The sequence below is a fragment of the Nanorana parkeri genome, unplaced genomic scaffold, assembly GCF_000935625.1.
Source record: "Nanorana parkeri isolate BGI_ZX_2015 unplaced genomic scaffold, ASM93562v1 scaffold942, whole genome shotgun sequence".
Classification (NCBI taxonomy): Eukaryota; Metazoa; Chordata; class Amphibia; order Anura; family Dicroglossidae; genus Nanorana; species Nanorana parkeri.
This window is the reverse complement of record NW_017307210.1, coordinates 109,225-127,327: the sequence shown is the minus strand read 5'-3', so window position 1 is coordinate 127,327 and position 18,103 is coordinate 109,225. Positions and strand designations below refer to the sequence as shown.

The 18,103-nt window shown below is 48.4% G+C and overlaps 1 protein-coding gene across 2 annotated transcripts; it reads right to left on the bottom strand.

Annotated features, from left to right (window-relative positions):
- Positions 1-399: 399 nt before the first annotated feature.
- Positions 400-15,087, bottom strand: ZNF395 (zinc finger protein 395). 2 transcript variants are annotated; one of them, XM_018566364.1, is made up of 10 exons: positions 14,852-15,087; positions 12,225-12,472; positions 10,733-10,839; positions 9,661-9,896; positions 9,193-9,293; positions 8,284-8,542; positions 4,860-4,952; positions 3,337-3,366; positions 3,206-3,294; positions 400-650 (listed from the first exon to the last, which is right to left on the bottom strand). In XM_018566364.1, exons 1-10 carry the CDS (start codon positions 15,080-15,082, stop codon positions 539-541), a joined length of 1,506 nt encoding a protein of 501 aa, XP_018421866.1. In that variant the 5' UTR covers positions 15,083-15,087; the 3' UTR covers positions 400-538. The 2 variants fall into 2 exon arrangements, with proteins under 2 accessions (XP_018421866.1, XP_018421864.1); XM_018566362.1 differs by having other exon boundaries at positions 3,206-3,366.
- Positions 15,088-18,103: the final 3,016 nt, after the last annotated feature.

Genomic DNA, 18,103 nt, shown 5'->3' with positions numbered 1-18,103 from the left:
TTGCTGCTAAAAAAGAAAACAATGTTGACTGTCCCACAGATGCTGCAGGAGACGCCCAATCATCATGCACTTTGCGGAATCAAGAAAAGGAAAAAAAAAGGAAGAACAAAATAAAAACCAGAAGCACAAATACTGTAGCAAGTTCAGAACATGTTACAAGCGAATTAGGGGAGGCGGACACTATATTACAGGCGGACGGGTATCTTGATATCTCTTAAAATGCTTTATGAAAACTGTAGCGACAAGGGATCGTTAAAAGAAGACATTTTGGTCCCTGCATGTCCATTTAGCAAAAAGATTTAAAAACAAAAAGACCCCCTACAGTCTATTTTTAAAAACAAAATGGGGAGCTTTAAAAAAAAAAAAAAATCTGGCAAAAAAAAAACAATGTTGTACAGGTTTTTGGAATTTACAAGTCAAAACAGTCCTTAGTCACCACCCTTCTCTTAGAGATGCTCCAAGTGGACTCCATGAGCCCTTTAGATGCTGAAGCCTTTCCACCTCTAAAGAGATGTGCGTGTGTGCGGCCCCTCGGCACTCAGTCCAGGAACCTCTGACAGGCCTTTTTCCACCGGCAGGCGGTGCACCACTGGTCCCGGTGTTCGATCCCGTAAACCTTGCGGCACTTCTTTGCTTCACCGCGAACTTTCCTTTAAAGAAGAAAGAAAATATATCGGTGATGATGCTGTAATATATAAAGTCTGCTGGTGTCAAAGTATATATTGGTATTGCCATCTCATAAAACCTTAACCCCATAAAAAAAAAAACTGTGCCGCTCTCAAATAGGTCTTCTCCAATCTTACCGAGGATAGTACGATAGACTAGTCCATAACACAACCTGCTTTCCTTATGGTTGGCTGAGGAACTCTGCAAGTCTACCCAGGAAGGGACTTGGTGGACAAGGCTGGAACGTGACATTTTGCCCAGGACACAGTCCGATTTACCTCTCTTGCCGCAGCAAGAATTTAGGTTCCACCCTGATGGTTGATGTACACGTTGTCTGAATTAATTCAGATTGGATGGCCTTCCAGAAGGATGGTCCAACACTGGAGTGACAGACAAACCGCCCGAAGCTCCAGGACGTTGATTGGGAGAAGAGACTCCTTTAACGACCAAGTACCTTGGACCAACAGGGAACCCCAAACTACTCTCCAGCTTGACTGGCTGCCATTCATCAAGAAGATCTCCATAAGACAGGAAGAACCGTTTGCTAAACATCAGGGTCAGATTCCTGGTCTACCAAGCCAGAGACTATCTGGTCCTCGGTGCCTAACAAATCAATCTGTCCAGTGACTGAATTGACTTGTCCCACGATGACTAAACGTTGCACTGAAGAGGTCTTCTGTGGAACTGGGCAAAAGGAACTGCCACAAAGAAGGCTACTATGAGACCCAAGAATCTCAGAAGACTCCTGGAATGGAACACTCAAATTTGAGATCCAAGAGTCTGAAGTTTCTCCTGTAGAACACTCTGGCCTTAGCGGTGTCCAGGACTAGGCCCTGATGCTCCAAACGATACGTCTGTTCCAGCAATCATTTCTGGAACTTCGGGAACTACTCAAACTGCTGCAATGTCTGGGCAGTCAAAACCACGTAGTTTGTCAGAGCCCGCACCAACTGTTTCTTTAGCAGGAGGTCGCGTTAAAGTATCCCACAATAGGGGTGCAACAAGAGTGCAGCAGGGCCTATAATGGGGTTAGCACCTCGGTGAACATCAAATTGCAGATAGTACGCCAAAAAGCACGGCCACAAACGGGTAGTGTAAGGGCCTCACAGCAAATGTAGGAAACACTGGTCCACTGGAAACATGGGGACTTGTAGATACACATCCTTGATGTCCAGAAGCCAGAAAGTCTCTCGGGTTGAAGGGAGGGTAAGACAGATTTGGTGGATTCCATGCAGAATTCCTGAGTGCGAATGAAGACACTCAGAGCTTTGAGATTCAAGATAAGGCAGGTTGGGTTCCTTGGGTTTGGTAATGATGAACGGGTTGGAGGAAAACCCTTGAAACCATTCTGCCAAATTCAGACAGTGTCACCTTGACCCAGAAGGCCCAAGAGGAGCAAATGGAGATCTGGTTACCTTTGCGGTGACACAGGAAAATTGGAGGCAAGAAACCAAGAAGGGTGCAGGGAGTGAAGTTTGAAGCCCTGGTAGAACACCTCTTAAACCCAAGCGTTGGGGACGCCGAATTGTCCAAGCATCTGCAAAGGGTAACAAACATCTACCCACTCCGGAAAGTGGCGCACCTTCATGCAGAGGAACGCTTGTCTGAGGCTTTGGCAGACTGGGAATCAGGGTGGAAGCATCTCGGTGAGGTAGTCCAGGATTGGACAAACAAAAGAAGGTTTCTAAACAGTTCCTTAGGTCGCTTCCTCGAAGGAAGATGGGAGCTGTTGCCACCATTACCATCCTTGAAGATGAAAAGCTGTTGTCCACTGAAGGCCATGAGAGTCTAACCCAGCAAAGCTGAAGAAAACATGTCCAGTCCTTCCTAGAAAAGCGGAGGCATGCTGGGTGTTGGAGGGCCTACCCTTGGCTCCAGCTTTTTGATTGCCAGTGTCCAATAATCCCATAGGTGGCCGTATTACCCAAGGTTAAAGACTTCCTGTGTCCCGCAAAGGAATAGAAAAACATTTCTGGAAAGGAAAATGCAGCAAGCAAGCATTTAAAATACTTTTCTGTGTTTTACCTGCAATTTGGTGGCAAGGTCTCTAACACATGTGATTGAGTCTTACAATGCCAAGGTAGACAGTACAATGGTACATGCTGAAATAGTAAAGCTAGAGTCTTACCAGGAAGACTAAATCCAGAGTAAGGTGGAAATACTTACCTTTCCTGGAGCCATGCTGCTGCAGACTCCCTCCTGTGCTGCTCCCATGACCAAGAGCCCAGGGATTTGGTTATGTGATCCCTACTGAAGGAAGAGGGTTAGACAGTGACTCCGATTCAAAGTCAGAGATTACGTAGCAGCTTCAAAACAGAACTTTCCATATCTGGATTCACATTCACCATAACCAAAATGTGATCTGTCACCAGGAATCAGGAGCAACTTGAGTCAAGAACCAAAATCGACAAGGAGGCTTGAGGAGGTCTGGACTTTATCCATATACAAAGAGGTCCTAATCTCTATTACCATGGAAGTCCTCTCCAGGCACACGCAGGAGCACAACAGAGGTATGTACTAAGCAGTTCAGAGATCTCACCTGCTCCCATTGGTGGCTCGGGGGGGCGAAGCCACAATCAGATGCGACTTTATGGATGGCGTCTGCTGTTGCTGCTGTTGTTGCTGCTGTTGCTGCTGCTGCTGCTGCTGTTGTTGTTGTTGCTGCTGGTTCTCACTGAAACTCAGTGACCGGCTTCGGATCTGCAGACGAAAAGCAAAGACAAAGTCAACTCGAGAACCTATAAACTAAAATAATTTGGAGTGAGGAGACCAAAATGTAACTTTCTGGTCACAACCATATATGCAATGTATGGAGAGGAGTCAACGAGGCCTATGGAGAGAAGCACACCATCCCTACTGTCAAGCACGGCAGGTGGACCCACTGTCAAGCACGGCAGGTGGACCCACTGTCAAGCACGGCAGGTGGGCCCACTGTCAAGCACGGCAGGTGGACCCACTGTCAAGCACGGCAGGTGGACCCACTGTCAAGCACGGCAGGTGGACCCACTGTCAAGCACGGCAGGTGGACCCACTGTCAAGCACGGCAGGTGGACCCACTGTCAAGCACGGCAGGTGGACCCACTGTCAAGCACGGCAGGTGGAACTCTGCAGTTTTGGGGTTGTGTGGGCTACAGCGGCATAGGGAATTTAGTCAAGATGAAAAGCTGCACATGGAGCACCACTGGACTTTCCAACATAGCAATTTTCCAAAACACAAGGCCATGTCAACCCTTCTGTGGCGGTAGTATAAAAAAAAGTGAAGGTTCTTGCGTGGACATCCCAATCTACTGACCTCAAATGTGCAGTTCAGGCTAGACAACCAAAGACTTTACAAGACCTGGAGGATTTGTACTAAGAAAAATGGACCGCTTTACCCAAGGCTGGACAAATGTCAGGAGCCAGGTCACCAATGCTCCTTAAAAAGCCCAGCTGGCACCTAAATTTTGAGGCTTCCTCTAGTTGTTGTCAATGGATCTCCTGAAGAAAAAAAATCCTGCTGGCTCCTGGATTGGACGAACGGGCTCCTGGATTTTAAATTGATTTGTCCGCCCCAGCCTTATACACAACTGTCACAAAAGACTGCAAGCCGTCATGGATCCCAAAAAGGGGGGCAATACCTTTAAAGAGTATGTGCAAACCTCCCCATCGAGATAACTCTGGCATTACTTTTATTTCCTGTGAGAGAAACAACATTTAGTAACTCTCTATGACATCAACAACAGTCTTGTTGCTGGGAGCTCAGTTCCTATTGACATGGAACACCCCCAAAGCTACATCTCCCAAGAGCCTTTTTCCTACGCAGTGTGTGGATGGGCTCAGCAGCATTGTTTTGCTGGGAAAGAACTCAACATATCCCGGGGGAATGGGACAGAGAGAGGTGGAGATTGGAGGAGTTCCTTAGTCCATCAGGCAGGGGTGACATAACTGCAGAAAGAAGTCTACTCTGAGCCTGATGAAGGGGACCCTGTGCGGCCCCCCGAAAGTGCTTGTTATTCTGAGTGACATCTCACTCAGTCACCTATAAAAGCCATCTTTGAGGAAACCAAGGTTTTTTGTAAAAAAAAAAAAAAAAAAAAAAAAAAAAAAAGGGATTTTTCTGTACTTGCAACATTTTTAGAAGGACAAAACAAGAGGAGGCATACACACGAAGAAAAGAAGGGTATTTTTGGCTCAGGTGTGTCGCCTTTACTCACCGGAGACAGGGTGGGGAGCGTGGAGGGAGCAGCTGCCCAGCTGATACTGGTGAAGATATGAGGGGAGACCGGAATCTGAATGGAAGGCAGAGCCTGAGGAGAGAACAACACACAAAGGTCACATTCTAACACATATTCAAGTGTTCTCTATCATTTCTTCTACATACATTGTGTATATAATAATCCGGCCACTCGGTGTATATAATAATCCGGCCACTCGGTGTATATAATAATCCGGCCACTCGGTGTATATAATAATCCGGCCACTCGGTGTATATAATAATCCGGCCACTCGGTGTATATAATAATCCGGCCACTCGGTGTATATAATAATCCGGCCACTCGGTGTATATAATAATCCGGCCACTAAGAGGAGAGAGAGAGAGAGATAGAGAGAGATAGAGAGATATAGAGAGAGAGAGAGATAGAGATAGAGAGAGAGAGAGAGAGAGAGAGAGAGAGAGAGAGAGAGAGAGAGATAGAGAGAGAGAGAGAGAGATAGAGAGAGAGAGAGATAGAGAGATAGAGAGAGAGATAGAGAGAGATAGAGAGAGAGAGATAGAGAGAGATAGAGAGAGAGAGAGAGAGAGAGAGAGAGAGAGAGAGAGAGAGAGAGAGAGAGAGAGAGAGAGAGAGAGAGAGAGAGATAGAGAGAGAGAGAGAGATAGAGAGACATAGAGAGAGAGAGAGATAGATATATAAAGATATTAATATTTTACATCGTATAATAAGAAAATGAGACGTGTACACCTGGCATTAGCATGGACAACGCACGCTGCCACCCACTCTTGGACCCTGCGTGACTTGAGCCACGGCCGGTGCCGTCTGCCAGCACAGGTCACTGTACGGGATTGTCTGTACTCTCCCGTTACAGGCACAAAGCCATCTCACTCCATGGCATAGCGAAGGGCTACAAACATGTTAAAGCTGAACTCCGGGCAAACCACCCAATACATACACGAGAGCTGTGCTACCTGCCAAAGCATTTGTATTTCTGTTTGTCCTGTCCGGAGATTTACACAGCTTTGTCACACAGCATAGCCCTGTCTGGCAGATCAGGAGACTCTATTTTCCTCAGTAACACTTACAGGTCTTGCCCTTGCCTGGACAGTGAAAGGGGAAGGAGCAGACTGGTCAGCTCATCTCTCTGCCACTGTGCTCTATCCTTCTAGCAGCATGCTCCTTGGTAGCGCATCATCACTGCAGTTCAACTGACTGACTGAGTCTGAGCTCTGCTGTACAGTGGATGGCAAGGGGCTGATGCCAGATCAGATTCAGGGTTTACAGGTCTTGTGCCTCCCCCCCATTTCAGGGACTGGGCAGAACTCGTCTCCATCACCGCGCTCTATCCTGCTATCAGCATGTTCCTGGAACTGCAGCACAATTGATCTCTCGTGCTGCTCCCTACCCCTATATCTGCAAGAGGCTGATACCAAGTGGAATTCAGGTACTTAAAGCGAGGAAACGTGGGCCCAACACTCCACCCATTGAAAAATGGCTGCGTTCAGTGCTACAGCGTCAACCCCTACTCTGCTGGGAACCAATAGTAATGGGCAATAATGGTGCGGAGTGACCTTTGTAAACGAGGGAGCTCCCCAGGCTTGGCCAGACTGGTCTACATAGTAGGCGAGTCCTCAGAGACGTGGCAAACGTCAAAGCCATGCCAACAGCTCTTGACGTGGAAAGTGCTCTGCGGCCAACTTTTACCAGGACTGCCTTGTCCAATCACAGGCCAGGGCAGGTCCTGGATCAGGCTATACTGCTTATCTGCGGGGTGGCCCAGAACCTGCACGTGTCATCTGGTAGGGGTTCCTACAACACAAATTCTTCGGCAGATGAAAACAGCTCATTTGCCTATTCTGGAGTTCTGCTTGGACATCCTTATTTCCCATCACTGGCACAAGAGCGAGAATTTGTTTTCTGGAACCCTGAACATGACTCCGTAGTGTGCGGCCGCCGGACACCTTACACCGGGGCCCGCAACTTCCCCACAAGGTCCCCGCTGCCGCCCCTCTGCGCTCTGCCGCCCCGAGCCCGGGCCTCAGTGGCCTTGTGGGAAATCCGGGCCCGATGACAACATGCCAAAAGCTGTACTGTTTGGTAGAATGGAAAATGCAGAAAGCCGGACGTAGAATATTAATTCGGCTTTCATATTTATTATATACAAAGTAGAATAGTCGGTACTGCAAGAATGCTGGGAACTTCATATCACCACAGTGGCCATAAAACCCAAAAATGTTCCCATCAAGAGGGTCCAACTGGCAAAATGAGGCTTTTGAAGTCCACGGAAGGCTGGTAGCCGAGTCTTCTGTGCCAATGCTGCCATTAAAAAGGGACTAGGAGCAATAAATGATCATCATGGATTCCACCAATCCCGTATTATATTATAGATCAGATCAATTCTTAATTGTCACAAACATACAAGTCACTATATGGCCTAATGTTTCTAGATAGTGGACCATCACACCTACCAAACGTATGGCCTACCGTATGGGGACACCTTCTCCGGGTGATGCAGTTCAGGTGTCCCCGGGGGAAAACCACTATAAAAGATTTTCTTAATTTGTAGGTGGACAAAATCGGGGAATTGAAGAACCTTGTGCCAACTTGGTCTCCTGAGATCTGGACATCTCTCCAAGGTTTTGAGTTCAGATGATTCCAGTGAAGGGTTCTGTTAATACTACAACATACAAAAGGTATTGTAGACAATTGTGATCTTCCAGCCTTGTGGTAACAGTTTGTTGAAGACCCTTTTCTGTCCCACCGTGACTGTCCCATGTACAAAGCCAGCTCCATAACGACATGGTGTGGAGGAACCCCAGTGGTCTTCACAGAGCCCTGACCTCATCCCTACTGAACACCTTTGAGATTAATTGGTACGCTGATTGTGAGCCAGGTCTTCTCATCCAACATCAGTACCTGGTGAAGACCCTTTTCTTCTCCACCATGACTGTCCCCTTTGTACAAAGCCAGCTCCATAAATACATGGGGTGACCAGATTGGTGTGGAGGAACTCGAATGTCCTACACAAATCCTGACCTCAACCATTCTCAACACCTTGGGGGTGAATTGTAACTCCAATTGTGAGCCGGGTCTTCTCATCCAACATCAGGACCTGACCTCACAATTGGGCACAAATTCCCACGGACACTTTACAAAATCTTGTGCAAAGTCTTCCAAGAAGAGTGGAGGCTGTTAAAGCCAAAGGGGGGACCCAGCTCCACACCAATGGCCGTGGGGGGACCCAACTCCACACCAATGGCCGTGGGGGGACCCAACTCCACACCAATGGCCGTGGGGGGACCCAACTCCACACCAATGGCCACTAAAACCATGCTGGTGTTAATAGGCCCTTAAAGCAGTGACCAGTACTGAAGACCAATGGAGCCTACAAGACCCGTGGCATTAGAAGGAGGTGGGGTACCTGGTATGCATGGTCGGCCTGGATGTGCCAGAAGGAGCCCGGGGCCGACTGACTGAGCGCGCTGGTCAGTGGGGACTCCAAGTTGGGAACCTCCAGAGCCAGGGTCTCGGGTTTGGATGTCACCGGCTGGATGAGGAGTGGAGTGGTGGCCGCGCTCGGGCTCCTGGGTGTGCTCTCTGCTTCGGCTTCCTCTTTCAGCTGGACCTCGGTGTAGTAAAAATCCTCCTCCCTCTTACGCTGGTCGGAATCTGCTCCGTCTCTGGTGAAGGGGAACACAGTGTTAGAATCTCATTCCACAAATGAAATCTTAAACCTTACACATTGGCTGGTATGAGGGCGGCCATCTTAGTCCAATATAAAGTGGATCCACTTCCTGACATGTCATGATATACAGCAACAGCTTTATAATAATAAAAAAGGTCCAGTCAGTGAGTGTGCCTCGTCTGAGATGTCATCAGTCTGCTGCAGGCAGGAGGAAGCATTTCCTCAGTCTCCCCTCCCCCAGTGATCAGTCTGCTGCAGGCAGGAGGAAGCATTTCCTCAGTCACCCCTCCCCCTGTGATCAGTCTGCTGCAGGCAGGAGGAAGCATTTCCCCAGTCTCCCCTCCCCCCAGCGATTACTCAGCCTTTACACTGTAACTCTGTCGCAAGTCCCAAGGTGAGAGGTTGCAGCAGGGAGCTGATGTGTCAGACATTTGTGAACACAGCCAAGAACTGCACAGGCCCCAGGATTTACACCACTGCGCCATCTCTGAGCCAGTATCTCAGTCCGGGAAGCAGGTGTTGACCCTGGATGATGCCTGCACAAAAGATGGCGCCGTCCTTCTGGGGGAGAAAAGCAGATAGCCACAGTGCTAAGCCCCTTGCAGACAAATATTTGTACAGCGAGCGAGCAGCATGAAGCCTTACCCAAGGTGCTGGGTTTTCACGTGGCGCTTAATGCCAACGATGGAGCGCAGGAGTTTCCCGCAGTTTGGCCACAGACACTTGTACATGATCTTCACGGAGTTCTGCAACACAGATAGAAGATTGGCAAGTGATGAGGAGCCCGGGGCACGTCATAACAAAACTAGAGATAAGGAACCATGCCGGGGGTACGTCCCAAATACCTTCAATAAAGTTTTTAGGACACCTCTCTCCCCCCCACCCTCCATCTCTCTCCCTCTGGCGCTGCTCCCCCCTGAATTGTTGCACATGCTCCCCGGTCACGTGATCACTGTGATCATCTGTCACATGACAGATGATGAGATCGGGAGCCCCGCCCTACCAGCTCCTGATGTGGTGACAGGGCGATCACAGTGCTAGGGGGTGCGCGATTGAGCACCCCCAACCCATTTTTTTTTTTTGTTCCCCTCCACCTAGGAAGCGGCGACGTACCTTTCTCTTGCGCGGGGCGGGCTCGTCCAGAAGGAAGGGATCGGGGTCGGTCTCGAAGCCTTCATCCACGTGGGAAGCGCTGAACGCCTCGTTTGTATATTTGGGGCTGGCTTCGGTGTGAGGGGGGGACGGGGTGGAGGCGCCGCACTCCACACTCCAGTGCCCGCTGGTGGTACTGCTGCCGCTGTCGGACACATCGCCGCTTTCCTTCCAGTGGTCACAGGTCACTTGAGGGGCTTAGAAAGGAGAACTACGTGTGAGTAATAACAGAGGCAACACTTCTCTATAGATCCCGCCAATAACAGCACTTCCCCTTTAATAAGGCCGACAATGGAGGACCCCTGACTTACAATTACAACCAGCGTTGCTCATGCTTCAGTTGGCCATTGAGCTGCCCATCGGATAGACCAGATAGGCCGACTAAAGTAGCGCAAGGCATGCCGATCACGTTGCTGCACAGACAGAGGCTACAAGGCCACAAGAGAGGAAATTCCTGGAAGTCAGCAAGGTCACCAGAACTAGTGTCCCCACTGGAAGGAACCATTTTGGTGGGGACATTCCACCTATGGCTTCCCCAAGGGATAAATGGAGTCCGCAATTTTGGGATTTGCAATGGAAACCTCCATATTCTCTCAGTAGACTTTCCTTCAAAGCTAAGAATACATATTTGTATTTTGGGTGGATTTTCTTCCCATTTCTATCTCGGGATTTGCCCACCCCCTGAATTCAGACTTTAATACTACAGCAATGAATCCCATTTAGGGTGACGGGAGGACGATGGTTTGTGTCCTCCCGTTACCCTAAGGAGAACTATGGGGAAAAAACACTGACCCCATAGTTCTCCTTTAACAGTTTGCAGCATGCCCCAAGGAAAGCAGGAAAAGCCCGCAGCAGGGTCTGAGCATTCGCAACAGTTACCCTTTAACGTTAACACAATGAATACTGTCTACAATAGTGGAGGACATTCTAAATACGGTCCCTGTGTGGTCAAGCCTGGGTAGGATCCACACCCGGACAAGAGAATGGGCCCAGAACCGGCATGGAGATCTCAGTCATCTCTGTAGGTACTTACTTGGAATGTGGTCTCCGCAGGGGGGGCTCTGTACGATTGGGCTGCAGGAGAGACTGGTGAGGACCATGGCTGCCATCATTTCATCCATCTCCACCGCATCTGATCTCCTAATAGAACAAAAGCACCAAAAATCACACCAGGAAGGAACAAAACTCACCGTATCCGGGATCTCGAAATTGGCAATTGCAAAATGAGCAGAGCGTGCTGCCAGGCAATGGGGAAAGCAAACAGAATTTTGGACTTCAACTGTGGAGCTGAGGGAGAGGTGTCCTCCTCCTTGGACTAGAGGAGAAAACTAAATTGGGGGGTGCAACTGTGAAACTAAGGGAGGGGTGTCCGTTCTCCTTGGTTGGGGGAAGGAGGAGGGGGGGGGGATTGGTGGTGCAGCTGTGGAGATGGAGGTGTCCTCCTCAGACTGTAGGAGAAAACTAAATTGGGGGTGCAAATGTGGAGCTGAGGGAGAGGAGTTCTCCTCGAACTCTAGGAGAGAATTTAATTGAGGGGTGCAACTGTAGAAATGAAGGACAGGTGTCCTCCTCCTTGGGCTAGAGAAAACTAAATTGGGGGGTGCAACTGTGGTACTGAGGGAGGGGTGTCCTTCCTCAGTAGCTAGGAGAAAGCTAAATGGGGTGGGTGAGGGGGTTGGCGTTGCAGCTGTGGAGATGGAGAGGTGTCCTTCCTCCTCGAAATCTAGGAGAAAACTAAACTGGGGGGTGCAACTGTGGAGCTGAGGGAGAGGTGACCTTCCTACTTGGACTAGAGGAGAAAACTAAATTGTGGGGTGCAACTGTGAAACTAAGGGAGGGGTGTCCGTTCTCCTTGGTTGCTAGGCGAAAACTAAATTAGGGAAGGGGGGGGATTGGTGGTGCAGCTGTGGAGATGGAGGTGACTGTAGGAGAAAATTAAATTGGGGGGTGCAACTGTGGAACTGAGGGAAAGGAGTCCTTCCTCCTTGAATTCTAGGAGAGAAATCTAATTGAGGGGTGCAACTGTAGAAATGTGGTTTAGCCACTGGGTGGAAAAGCCCCCCTATACTGCTTTTTTTTTTATTGCACCTCGTGTCCTTTTCCTGCAGGTGGCAGCATAAACCCACATGTCTAATGCATCCAACTGTGTCTCAATGAATGAGAAGAGACAAAGTTTTGGTTGGGGTACCGGTTTAACTTTTCTTGAAGGGGGCGGCTCTATACACTAGACTGGCAAACTCAATGGCAGACCCATACTTGCTTATGTTCTGTAGACGTTGATGTAGGCCATGATGCCGGTACCCTTTCTGAACTGACCACTATGGACAAGGGCCTGCCACTAATCATGTGATCCATGATAATAAAAATAAGTGGCACCCCTTTACACATACAAAAGACTGAAGTTATCTACTACAGCTGAAGCCTAGAATAATAATTTATTCATATTATCAGCCCCGAGCACACATCAAAAGATCACCATAGACGCTGCGCAGCGTCTCAAAGGTTGCCTGGTTCATGGGGCTCACCTCTTGGGGACATCGATGCTGCGGGACACGGATCTCTGAGCCACGCTGGCGTGCCCTACGGGGCTGGTGGCCAGGGTCTGCTCCATCGGCATGCTCATGGCCTTGGGGGCCTCCGCGAGACGCACGTCCTCGGTCTTCCTGCACAGGTGGAGCCCCAGTTCCAGGACGAAAACCTTCACTTCGTCATCCACGTGATTGTGCTGCTCCACTAAACCGACCCGTTCCCTGCCATTGTGTGTGATGTACACCTAGCAGAACAAAAGGAGACCTTACAATGTGTTCATAAACCTTCAATAGAATGCAGACAGAGAAATGGAATGAGCGGCTTTTTTTTTTTTGTCTCCAAAAAAACTTTATTGCAGTTCAAACAATCACAAAAGGCAGACAGAAGCACATGGCTCTCCAGCAGACCCTACTCCTCCTTTGATGTGTTTATACCCAATAAGGACTTAGTCATGAAGATTAGGGAGGTCTAGGAAGAACAGACACGAATGGGTCTCCTCTTGTTAAAAGGGTATTATTCATATAGGGATTATGTATGCATGTGATGAACATAAGTGATGATTGATTTTCTATATATACATTTGTTCAGTTACTGGAGCACAAAGGACTCACACTGACACACACGCTGACTTGATGGACACACACTCGGACATGCGGTCATGGAGGGACACACAGACATGAGAGACTAACACTTTAAACACAAGAACTTATTAATACATCTACATATTTCTATACTTTTGTTTTATGCTATTATTTTGTAATCATTTGTAACTTTGTAATTAAACACATTTATGAGTTTCAAGCAAGAACGGAAGCTATTTTTCCTCTTTTAAACTTTTCACCCTAAGAACAAGAATATGAATATGACATAAAAATATGACATCAGATATCATATTCAACACCTCTCATGGCCGGTGCGTGAGCTGCAAGACCAAAGCTTCTGCACAACCTTCTGCAGACGTGGATGAAATGTGACTGAAGCAGAACTGGGCATCAAAAGTGAAACTCAGTCACTCAGATGGCCACATGGTGAACACCACACGACAGGGGGATAGAACAGCAAATATTCAGCTATAGCAAACACAAACGCAGTTATTAAACCTGAAACTCCGTCACTGAAGACTGTATACCAGACATCTCCAGCCAGAGTGCCACCAGAGGTTGCTAGGGGTCCTCCTCCTGTGGCCGATTAACCTGATGGTGCCTGCAAAGTTCCAGGACCAATGCCACTTGGCAAAGCCAGAACCCATGACACCAAAGATGTCTTTAGCTAACTGTAAGGGTGGCATGGATGTTCTTTCCCACTGACCACCAATGTAAGGGACATTCTTCCCACTGACCCCCAATGTAAGGGACATTCTTCCCACTGACCCCCAATGTAAGGGACATTCTTCCCACTGACCTCCAAAAAAAACAGGAAAATATTTCTGGCTTAAAACAAGAGTTCAGCTTTCCAAAAAGATTCCCCCGAAGTCAATGTTTCCTTTTCCACACATCTCTCCGGGGCTCCGGAATACATTCAAGACAGAATGCGTGAAAGTAAACCCCGTGAGGAGCGGCAGATTCCTTCCATCCGCCATATTCGTGGGGGGAAAGCTCCAACGCACACAAATAAATCTGGAATCCTGCGAAGTCACATTAGAGAAAAACGGCAACAACTTTGCAGTCGTTGGGGATCAAAAACAGGAATAATAATACCAATAACAGCGCTAAGAAAGTGTTTCCAGGCCCGGATTCCCACAAGGCCACCGAGGCCCGGCCTCAGGGCGGCAGGGCGCAGAGGGGCGGCAGCGGTGTCCTTGTGGGGAAGTTGCCCTCTCTACATTCAGTCCTGCTTTGTACAAACCGAGCTACATGTAGAGTGAGGGAAGCCGATTGTTCGTTTACATTCTGAGTTTCCCCAGAGTTCTGCTTTAAGTAAGCACAAAGTTATTGCCAAATAGACCTGTAGCAGAAATGTGAAAGTGTCTCCGCTCCATATGGGCGTACGGGGGGGTTTAGCCAGGGCCGCATTCACTCTCTCTGCTGGCACAAGTGATCTGGGTGACATCGCCGGGATCACTTGTACAAAACACTGTACGCTTAGCTCTGCTTGCCCAAAGCCGGGCTAAATGTAGAAAACAACTCCCCGCCCGGCGCTCGGAACTGCATGTCCCGGGCATCAGGAGATAGGAATTCCACACCCCTGCTGCCCCTCCACTCCCTGCTGCCCCAAAGCCGGGCCTTGGTTGGCCTTGTGGGAAATCCAGCCCTAGGGATAGCTGAACTGGTTAATGTATCCTTAATGTATCTTTATTTTATAGCATACCTTGTGTAACAGCAAATGTGGAGAAGGACAATGTTGTGTCATAAAGCCCCGATCCCGGAGAGATCCCAATACACAAAGATCAATGATATTGCATTCCATCAATGTGGATCCTATCCTAAGCCTAAGACCAATAGCAACCCCTCTGATGGTACATAGTAGGTGTAACTTCTGAAGCTCCACACATGGGACCTGAGCAATGGACTGCTATGGAGCAAAGACGGATCTAAGCCCAAATGTCGGGATATAGTTGGTGGGGGGGGGAGGGGGGTCTGTGGAGGAGTCCGGGAAGCTGAGCGCACTCGAGCAGCGGTCTTACCTTCTGTCCGGGGTACAGCTTGAAGCGGTTGGTGGACAAGTTGGTGGGACACATGGCCTCCTCCAAGCACTCCTTGTAGCATCCGCCTTCGTAAGCTCCGAGGTGAGCCGACACGGCAAGGTCTCCCGCCGACTCCACCGACATGCCGTCCGCGGATAACATCGGGGCGGTGCATACCCGGGCACCGAGCAGGGACCTCTTCCCGAGCCGCTTGGATAGTATGCTCGCCATGTTGGCTGGAGAAAGAAAAGGAAAAGAAACATAAGACTCAGAACGATCAAACAAGAATACTGCAGATCAGGTGACGCGATTTATCGTTTGTCTTAAAAGCCCAAATCACCAAGCAACGGCTAAGGCGCCCAGTTTGGGGGCTGAAACATGTAAGCATTGGTTTGTTTTGGACGATCCCTTTGCGAGTGCTGGTTTTTTACCGATCATCTAGCCCAGGGGTAGGCAACCTTGGCTCTCCAGCTGTGCTGAAACTACAAATCCCATAATGCTTCTGCCTCAGGGAGTCATGCCCGTGTCTTGCAATGCCTTATAGGATTTGTAGTTTCAGCACAGCTGGAGAGCCAAGGGTTGCCTACCCCTGATCTGGCCCTATCCTCTAACATAAATAATGTTTTCTTTTATCATGTTATGTATTACTGTTTTATGTATTTTAATACTTGTAATATTAGGATTGTTAGTGTTGTGTGGGGTTTTTTTTTGCAGTCTCAGTATTATCATTAAGGCCTTGTTCACACCAAATGCAGAGCAGATCCGGTCAGGTTTCTGCACACGCACGCTAGTCTTTTAGATGCGTTTTTGGCTAAAAAAAATTTTAGTTTAACATGGGCTTTCAGTGCGTTCCAGGCATTTGCATGCGTTTGCAGATGCGTTTGCAGATCCAGAGCAGGTAAAATAGGGCCTGCTGCAGTTTTTTTACCTGCTCTGGATCTGCAGCTAAAAATACCTTTGGAATACATTGGACGCAGTTTTGATCCGGTCTGCACCTGCTCTGCGCTTGGTGTGAACTAGCCCTAATAATAATAATAATAATCATAAATAAAGAAATAAAGAAACAATATCACTGAAACTACAAAAAAAAAACAATAATCCTACAATTACTAATATTAACATAAATCAACCCCTCAGCCACAAACAACAAAAACATTCCCAGTAGGTCGGGGGAAGGCTGGACTGGGTCGGGTAGATTCTGTCATTTGTTCTCCATTGTAACAAAAACAAAACATTTCTTCGATTGGTTCGCAAGATTGCTCAGAACAATCACACAAACAATGCAGATTATACTCATTAATAAATACATTTCCTCCGCATTCTCTACATATAAAGTCGCATCTGCTCAGGATTATTCATAATTGTTTTTCAAAATAATGAATCCCAGGTGAGATCGCGGGATGTATTTTGCTGGTGGACCAAATGGGTTTAATAAGACGAATGAAGGACGGCGGGCGAGCGATTTAAGGTTTGGCGGCGTTCATAAGATCGCCAACTCAGCCGTCGCCTCGGGCAGTAGAATGTCCAGGAACGCTCCTGGGAGAGGCGGGGGAAATGGGCACGTTAGGCTCTTGTACCACTAAGAGGACCTGTCACCTGTGCAAGAAGAGGGAACCTCAGAGAAGCATTGGAAACGGTTCTCATCACTGAGAGTAGAAGAAAAGACCTGAGGTTGGCTTTAAAGAGAACCTGTCACTCTGTTCTGAACGGGCTGTGACGGTCTCCTCAACCAACTGTGTATATAGATCACCTAGAGGGGATGGTGTTTTCCTGAACAACACTGCAGTTACATTGTAACCAGTCGTGGACACTGAATGACCAAAAACATTTTCATTCAATTATCATCCCGTCCTCCTGCCACTCTCCCCCTGCCACTGCCTACCAAATCCCGACACTCAAAATGACAACCGAGAGCAGCTGTGTACATAAAAGAGTGTAGAAGCCGCTGTCAAAGATTTAACACTCTGAAACAAAGTTTATAAACATTGATCAGAGGGAGATAGAGAGATACAAAGTAACATTGTCTATAATCCTTCAGACCGGAGGTGACAGAGAAACTGGTGGAAATATAGAAATTGCTCTGATCCATAGCGGGGGGAGATCTGAACTGGCACACGCACACGCACACACACACAAACGATCTCGCTCAGCCTTGTAAAGTTCAGAGGCCGTCGCAGATATCAGGTGATTAACAAAAGGTCTCACCACTGAACGCCCCTCCTCCGTACAGCGACAACACATTGGAGTTTGCCTTGCAGCCGGGCAGCGATGGGAGTCCTTCCCTTTCCTCAGCTGTCACACGTCTGTCCTAGTAGCCTATTGCACTTTCTAACAAATTCCTGACATGTCAGCAAAGCCGGTTGGAGGAGGGGGAGGAGAGGGGAAGAGGGGGGGGAGTGGCTGCAGCTTTGGCTTGCAGTGGAGGAGACAGTCGCTGCGTCGTCATATCAGCCGCATGCAATCCTGCTAATCATAAACTAGAACGCAGTGTTGAAACAGGATCCGTATTTCGTCACGGATTTGCACCGATCGTCGCTTGCTCAACCCTGCCTGCTGTACCCGGCACGTTGGTGCCCATCCGGCACGTATGCAAGATACACAATCCAGGCTCTGGGGAATCCTTCTGGTCTGAGGAACGAAGCGTGATGTGCGTCACTGGGGTGCAATTAAAAACACAAAACGGAGGGACCGTTCACCGAACGCCAACCAATCAGCGAAATACATACAAGAGAGCTGCTTTGCCTGCCAAAGGATATGCATTTGTGTCCATCCGGCCCTGAGATTTAAACGGCTGTCACAAAGCACAGCCTTGGCTGGCAGCACAGAAGACTTGATTTTTTTCCTCCCCTGCAGTTTCACTTTCACTTACAGGTCTCTTCTCTGAAGGAGAAGCAGCGGACTGATAAACTCATCTCTCTGATCTCTCCTCCTACCGGCATGCTCCATGCACTGCAGCACACATGATCGGTTCCTTTTGGCGCATTTCCCTCTGCCAGTCTGAGCTCTGCTGTGCAGGAGGACTGCAAGAGGCTGATACCAGGTCATAGTTAAGGACACACACTGCTTGCATTTTAAAAAAAATTTAAAAAAACTTTAATTACACCCTGCTTGACATATTTTAAAGGTTCTGCCCATCTCAACGCAAAGACGTGGACGCATTGCGCTGCATTTTTAAAAAAATGGCGCAGGACATATTTTTCTCATACAAGGCATTCAAAATAAATGGGCTGCCTATAGCAACTCACTCCGGTG